Here is a 7,705-nt window from a genome sequence, read left to right as displayed (position 1 = left end):
ATGGTTATGACTCTGGGTTACTGGGACATCCGCGGGGTGAGCAAGGGTCCATCAGTTCTGGTGGGACAGGGGTGTGTTGAGGAAATGCTGAGCACCCCAGAGGCCCTGATCTAGGAGAAGATTCATCCCAGGGCTGGAGCTGAGTCCCTTTGCAGCCTGGCCTTTCAAGGCGGGTAGTTGGGGGCTCGATGGGGTGGAAGGTTAGGCTTAGTGAGAGCCCTCCAGAGGGGGTTCTGTGGAGTTTTCTCCCCTACCTCTCTCGGGTGTGGGTGACACTGGTTTACCCGGAGGGAGGAGGTAAAGTCAGGCTGTCAGGGCCCCTCCATCTCTAACTCTCCCTGCACTATCTCTCCCAGCTGGCTCATGCCATCCGCCTGATCCTGGAATACACAGATTCAAAGTATGAAGAAAAGAAGTACAAGTTGGGGGACGGTATGGTACCCTTGTGTGGCCCCCTGTCATCTAATGCTGATTTACTAACAAGCAGCCTGTGCCCCTGGGCACCTGTTGCCACCTGGGCAGGGCCTCCACAGACAATCCAGTGGCTGCATCTGAGAACTGCCCTTTGCTCTCTTCTCTTTGGTCTGTGCAAACCCTGGCCTGCCAGTTCAGGATGCTGGGAGGGAACTGCTGCCCAACCCTTTATCAGTGATTATAATGCAGTACCCCTTAGAGTTTGCTAAAGCCTTTCTCCTTCTGGGAATGTGAGACTTTGAGGTTCTGCAGATTCCAGAACTACCTGTCTCAGGGGGTCTTGTTTGGAACTGTATGTGGAGAACTATCTTGAACCCTGAAAAGTTTGTTCTTATTCCATCTTTTCTACAACAGCTCCTGACTATGACAGAAGCCAGTGGCTGAATGAAAAATTCAAGCTGGGCCTGGACTTTCCTAATGTAGGTTCTGGGTGTGGGGCCTTGAAGGGGGTCTCTCCCTCCATCTCCTCTCCTCAGCCTGGAGGTTGTAGGTTCAGTGCCTTCTGCTCCACCTGTCATTTCAGCTTCTTCCACGGTCTTTCCATGGTGTTCTGTGTTCCATAATCTGTGCTTATGTAGTATCATCCAGGCCCTGAGTGTGCCGCATCTCAGCCCTCTGTCCTCAGAAGAAGGGGTGCTGGGGAGAGTGGTGATGTAACGGGCCTGCCTGGTTTCCCTTGCAGCTGCCCTACCTCCTGGATGGGGCTCACAAGATCACGCAGAGCAACGCCATCATGCGCTACCTTGCCCGCAAATACAACCTGTGTGAGTGGGGTGGGCAGGTGTGGGATCATAAGAGGCCAGGTGGCTATTACCTTGTTGGTCTGAGTGGAGATATTGAGGCTGTGCTTCATATATGGGCTGCAGGTGGAGAGACAGAAGAGGAAAAGATCCGAGTGGACATCTTGGAGAACCAGGTTACGGACACCCGCCTGGAACTGATCAGAGTGTGCTACAGCCTTGATTTTGTGAGTTTGTGACGAACTTGGCCATGACTCAGATTGGATTAGGAGCTGAGATTTTGCACTGTTATTAGCAGTGGTCCCATGTGACATTTGAATTCCTTAGAGCCTGGGATTCAACCTTTATTGCTGGTAGAATAACTTTTTTTTTTTTTAATAGAATCACTTTTATAACTCTAAATATCATCAAATGAAAACTCATAATAGATTCTCTCAAATTTTAGGATAAACTCTACACTTTCCCATGTGGAAATTAAATTCTTAAACTGGGTATTTAATTTCTTTCCCTTGCTAATCACCGGATTCTCATATAATCCTGATTATTGGCCATTTCATGTTACTATAATCTGTTTCTGCAGGAATGTCCTCCTGTCTCTCCTCCCTCTCAAATTCTCCTTATCTTCCAGGAAACTACTCACATGTCCTCTGAATTCCTGGGCCGCATAGCCAGCCAGAACATTGTCTTCTTTCTCTGAGCTCTTGTAGTTCTTGTTCTATTACATGAGTCCCACCCTCACCAGCAGCTCCCAGCACTCCACATGTGACTGGTAGAGGGGCTGATGGAGATCAGTGGTGATGGACTCAAACCATTCTTAGTTTCTTCTCTGCCTTCCTGAGCCTCTGGGAGATGGCGCTGGTATATAGTAGGAGTCTAGAAAATGGAGGTTGGATTCAATGGAAGCCTAGAGACTGCCGTAGGAACGTTCTGTGGAGGCTACAGGCTCACACATCACCCCAGTAGTGGGAGTGCCGTTTCTCTGTCCAGGGAGTTGGGTCTTCATGTGGTGACAGCTGTTTTCTACTCCAGGAGAAGCTGAAGCCACCATACCTGGAGGGGCTGCCTGATAAGCTGAAGCTCTACTCGCAGTTCTTGGGGAATCGACTGTGGTTTTCAGGGGACAAGGTAAAAGTGGAAGGAGATGGGTGACATGGACCTGTGATTCCTCCCAGCTGTCAGAGCGTCTTACTGATTCCGCTGGGCTTTCTGCAGATCACCTTCGTCGACTTCCTTGCTTATGACGTCCTTGACATGAACCGGATCTTTGAGCCTAAGTGCCTGGATGCCTTCCCAAACCTGAAGGACTTCATGGCCCGCTTTGAGGTGAAGCCCCTGATCCCTGTTTTATTTTGTCTTTGTTTCCTTGTCTCTCCACCATAATGCTCTCCTCCTTTAGAAGTTATAATAACTAGTACTCATAGAGTGTCAGAATTTATGCTAAACATTTTATGTTAGGACTGATTAATTTTCTTAACGTTAGTACAAGTATACTTTATAGATGCGGAACTGAGGCTGAGGAGAGAGAAGAATTTGCTCTAGGTAACTCTTACTTTTCGAGTGTTGCTGTAGCAGAGATATACAGGTAGAGGGCTTTAGAAAAACAGAAGTGCTTTCTCTGATAGTTAAGAACCCAGGAGTTAGAATCCAGCGAATGGCTTGCTTTCTTCGTGTCTCTTTGCCTTAGGAATTTCTCAAAGTAGGAACCTGAGTGCAAAGGATAGTCTCCACTCCCAGGACTTCTTTCTTGGTGCTACCGAAGCCAACCTTTCCCTGGACTCACCCCTTTTCTTTCTCCTTTCATCTCTTTTAGGACAGAATGTAATGTAACCACACCCCAGAGTAGCTCCTTTTTCTCCAGGTGGTGCTATCACCTTATTGTGTTGCATCTCACCTAATCCATTTATGGCTAATTGGCTAATTATATAAAAAATCACCTTAGGGGATGATTATGTCCTTACAGAACTGCCTCTATTCCTGTGTCATTAATATGTAGGTTAGGATAAACAACATGTAGGATAATTACATAAACCTGAGAATCACTACATAGCCAAGTGGACACATATTGGGTGAGGGGGCGCAATTTAATCCATGATGGGCACAAAGCCAGCATAGGCTATGCTGGCTCCCTGTCAGCCTCTGTAGACAGAAGCTGTCTACCCCGCCCCCCCCCCCAGCAATGAAAGGGAGGCTAAGACCCTTCTTAAGGTTCACAACTGAAGAAAGTAGGAATATGTAGACCTTATGTGTGCATGGAGCCAGAACTTGTAGGACAGACATGGGAGGATTGATAGTAAGTTCCTGAGACACAAACAACATATTTGATCTCTGGAAAGCTTAGAACAATGTGACCAATGTCTAGGGGAGCCCTGAAGTTCCAAGGTCTGTGGAGGTGCTGGGATTTGAGAATTTTGCTGGTACCCCTTTGAAGTATTTTGTGCTATCTATGGTAGAGTGGGCCAACACAGAAGAATGTTAAAAAAAATCAAACCAATCACTCAAAAGAGACACTGGTGATGAAGGAGGAAGTTCAGGCTGGTCTGAAGGACTTGGGGGAAAAAAAAAAAAAGCCCCAGGAATTGATGGAATACCTATGGAGGTATTTCAGCAAACACATGATGCCCTTGATGTGCTCACCAAGATGAGCCAAGAAATCTGGAGGACAACTACTTGGTCAGCTGACTGGAAGGGGTCCATACCCAACAGAGTACGGAAATTATTGAACAATATTACTAATATCACACACGAGCAAAATCTTGCTGAAGATTATCCAGAAATGACTGGAACAGTACAATCAAAGAGAACTACCAGAAGTACAAGCTGTGTTTAACAGCACTAGAGATGTTATTGCCAATGTCAGATGGATCTTGGCAGAAAGCAAAGAGTACCAGAAGAATGTCTGTGTTTCATTGACTGTGCAAAGGCATTTGACTGTGTGGATCACAACAAATTGTGACTAACCTTGAGAGTGGGAATCCCGGAACACTTGATTGTGCTTATGCGAAACTTGGACAAGGAAGTAGTCCTCAGAACAGAGCAGGGAAATACCACATGGTTCAAAGTCAGGAAAGGAGTGTGTCCGGGATGTATCCTGTCTCCATACCTTTTCAATCTATGTGCAGAACAGATAATTTTGGAAGCAGGGCTTTGAAGAGCAATGTGGCAACAAAATTGGAGAAACCCTCATCAACCTGATAATGCAGATGACATAACCTCGCTTGATGAAACTGAAGACCTGAAGTGCTTGCTGCAAAAGGTCAAGGACTATAGTCTTTAATATGGATCAAAGCTCAACATCAAGACAAAGATTCTCACCACTAGGCCAGTTGGCAGCACCATGATAGATGGAGAAGAGATTGTGGTTAACAATTTCAGCTTGCTTGGCTCCACAATCAGCACTTGTAACACTATTGTTATATGCTGTCATTTAGCTTGTGACTCTATCGTGACCTTATGTACAACAGTCCTGAAACCTCTATCATGTCCAAACTTTACTATCTCTGACACACCTACCCTCATCACCCCAGTCACTGTATCAATCTGTTTTATTAATAGTCTGCCTCTTTCTCCATCCCTCCATCCTTCCAAGCATGATGTCCCTCTCCAAGGACTGGACCTTCCTTGAAACATGGTCAAAGTATGTCAGACAGAGCCTCAGAATCCTTGCCTCCAAGGAGCAGCCTGACTTCACCCTCTCAATGACAAACCTGTTTGTTCTCTTTGTAGTCCATGATAAATTCAATATTTTTCTCCAGCACCACAGCTCAAAGGCATCAGTTCTATCATTCCTAGTCATTGTCCAGCTGTCTGACACATAGCAAGCAATTGCAAAGACTATGGCCTGGACCAGGAACACTTTAGTTTCCAGACTGATGTCATTGCTCTTCAGTACTCCAGAGACGTCCCTGATGGCTGACTTTCCCAGTGCAATTTATCTCTTGATTTTCTGCTGGTACCAAGAGTGTTGATTGTGGACCCAAGGAAACCAAAGCTATTAAGTCATAATCTCTTCACCATCCACTATGACACCACCAATTAGCTATGTGGTGAGCATCTTTGTCTTGGTGTTGAGCTTGGATCTATATTGAAGGCTACAGTCCTTGATCTTCTGCAGCAAGTGGTTCAGGTCTTCCCCAGCAGTCAAGAAATCAAAAGATGAATTGCATTCAGAAAATATGCTGTCAGGGACCTCTCTAGAGTGCTGAAAAGGAACAATGTCAGTCTAGAGACATCAGGTGTGCCTGATCCAGGCCCTGGTCTTTGCTTCAGAGAGCTGGACAATGACTAAGGATGACACAAGAATTGATGCTTTTGCGTTGTGGTGCTGGAGAAGAGTCTTAAACACACCATGGATTACTAAGAAAAGAAATAGGTATGTCTTGGAGAGGGTGAAACTAAGTTTCTCCTTGGAGGCTAAGATTTTGAAGCTCTATCTTACATACTGTGGGCATGTGGCCCAGAGGGACCAGTCCTTGTAGAAAGACATCATGCTCAGAAGGGTAGAGGGACAGCACAGGAGAGAAAGACACAGGTTGTGATGGATTGATACAGCAACTAGGGCAATGGGGTTTGGTGTGTCAGAATAAATGAGACTGGCTCAGGACAAGGAAGTGTTCAGAGCTGCTGTACAAAGGGTCGCTTTGAGTCGCAAGCAACTCAGTGGCACATAACATGATGGAGTGGCGTTTTGCCCTATTTTTGCTCTCTCCTGCTTCATTGTCTAATGTTTTTCCATGTCTGGGATTGCCATATGTTTATCTGTGTCCCCCAGAATACTATGTGTAATGATATAATGTGAAATACTGATGCTTCATTGTTTGATAGACCAGTTACAGGAACAGTAGAATGCAGCTGTCCTTAATCCCGTGACAGCCCTAATCAAATGGAAGAGAAGTTCCCCTCCAGTGTGCCCTTTAATAGCTTTGATCTCACTGGAGACAAATGGAGAGGAAAGGGAGCTGAGACGGGAGACTCAGTGCCAGCAGGAATCCATCATCAGGGATGGAATGCATCTTTTTGACCCAGGTCCCTGCCTGCTGAAGCTCCTTGATGCAGGCGGTGACCTAGGCACTGGGAGTTCTCCAGGAACCTGGGCCTACTGATGCTGGAGGATGCTGCAGACACTGGGATGTCAGTAAATCGATTTTAACTCAGGCTCACTGGTGGCCTTCTGTGGGTGAGGCCCAGGGAGGCATGCAGAGTCTGCCCTCACCAGCTCAGTGTGCTGGGATAACTGTAGCTGTAGACAGTGGTGGGATGTTAGGTGCCAACTGCATTAAAGCAGACACAACCTGGGCCCCACTTCACAGCCAGCCATCCAGTCCACATGGCCAGTTGGTTGGAGAGCAGCCCAGTCGGCTTTATTAGAGTTGAGAATTTGAGGCAGTCAGACTAAAGGTCTTGTTTCTTTACTTTCCCCACCAAGAGGTTGCCTTTCCTCGCTAATTCTCATCATTTCCTGGTTCTGGTTCATTCTAAGTACCTTGGGGATGACACAGAGGAGCTAAGATGACTATGAAAGGGCCTACAGTCTTTCAAAGCTTTATCCCACTGGGTCTAGAAAGGTCTAGAGGTATTTGAATCCTTTGCAGATCCTCTCTCCTGCTAGATAGTCCGTAACACACTTGAGTTTCATACAACCTTGTCTCCTTATATAGGTGAGTCTGTAGTTAGAGGTGAGATAGATTGGGCACAGCAGGATTGGACTCAGTTACCAGGCTGAGAAGCTAACTCAACTCCTGCAAATGAAATAATTAGAGCCTGGCCTGCTAGTCCAACCACCCCAGAGAAACGTCATCCAGACTTCATCTGCGTCGTTCTGGAATATCAGTCTGTAGTAACACGTTCTGAGCTTCTTTGTGCTGCTTCACTCATTCGTTGCAGCAGACTGTCAGAGAGGCACTGCCTTGGGGTTGACAATGCGACTCCCTGCAGACTAGACACCAGAATTCCACTAGACCCCCTTCAAGAAAGTGATCATGAACCAGGGGTCTCTTTGTGAAAAAGGAACCATTCATTTCATTGGAAGCAAAATGTCTTGTGGGAGCAGGGAGGGGAGAAAGTGCAACAGAAGGAGCCAGGACTGTGGAGAGACAGTCAGGTGGAGTCCACATTGGTTCCAAGACTGGCTTGGTGAACAGGTCTGTAATTTCTGTGCACCTATTTCCCTTCAGATAAATGACAAGAGTGTAATCTACTTTGAAGCATTGCCTGGGAAAATTTCTAACCCACTGTTGAGTCTCTGATAGATACCTAGCATTTGTCAGAGGCCCTTCCTTTGTGGACACTTTTTAAGAAAAGAGATTGAAGAAAAAATTGAGCCAAAAAAACCTAACACATTCTTTTTCATTAGAGTTTAAGCGGGCCTGAGTTCCGGCTTTCCTTTTCTCCCTCAGGGCCTGGATAAGATTTCTGCCTACATGAAGTCCAGCAAGTTCCTCCCACGACCTCTTTTTGGAAAAAAGGCCCTATGGGGCAATAATTAGGCTGTGTGC

General features: G+C 46.3%; 1 protein-coding gene across 1 annotated transcript; it reads left to right on the top strand.

Annotated features, from left to right (window-relative positions):
- Positions 1–7,696, top strand: LOC102851650 (glutathione S-transferase Mu 1-like). The gene is made up of 8 exons (XM_006899318.1): positions 1–36; positions 357–432; positions 829–893; positions 1,157–1,238; positions 1,341–1,441; positions 2,244–2,339; positions 2,427–2,537; positions 7,607–7,696. Exons 1-8 carry the CDS (start codon positions 1–3, stop codon positions 7,694–7,696), a joined length of 657 nt encoding a protein of 218 aa, XP_006899380.1.
- The last annotated feature ends 9 nt before the right edge of the window (positions 7,697–7,705 follow it).

The sequence above is a fragment of the Elephantulus edwardii genome, unplaced genomic scaffold (assembly GCF_000299155.1).
Source record: "Elephantulus edwardii isolate Elephantulus edwardi_28Jun2011 unplaced genomic scaffold, EleEdw1.0 scaffold00252, whole genome shotgun sequence".
Taxonomy (NCBI): Eukaryota; Metazoa; Chordata; class Mammalia; order Macroscelidea; family Macroscelididae; genus Elephantulus; species Elephantulus edwardii.
This window is presented reverse-complemented; position numbering and strand designations above follow the sequence as displayed.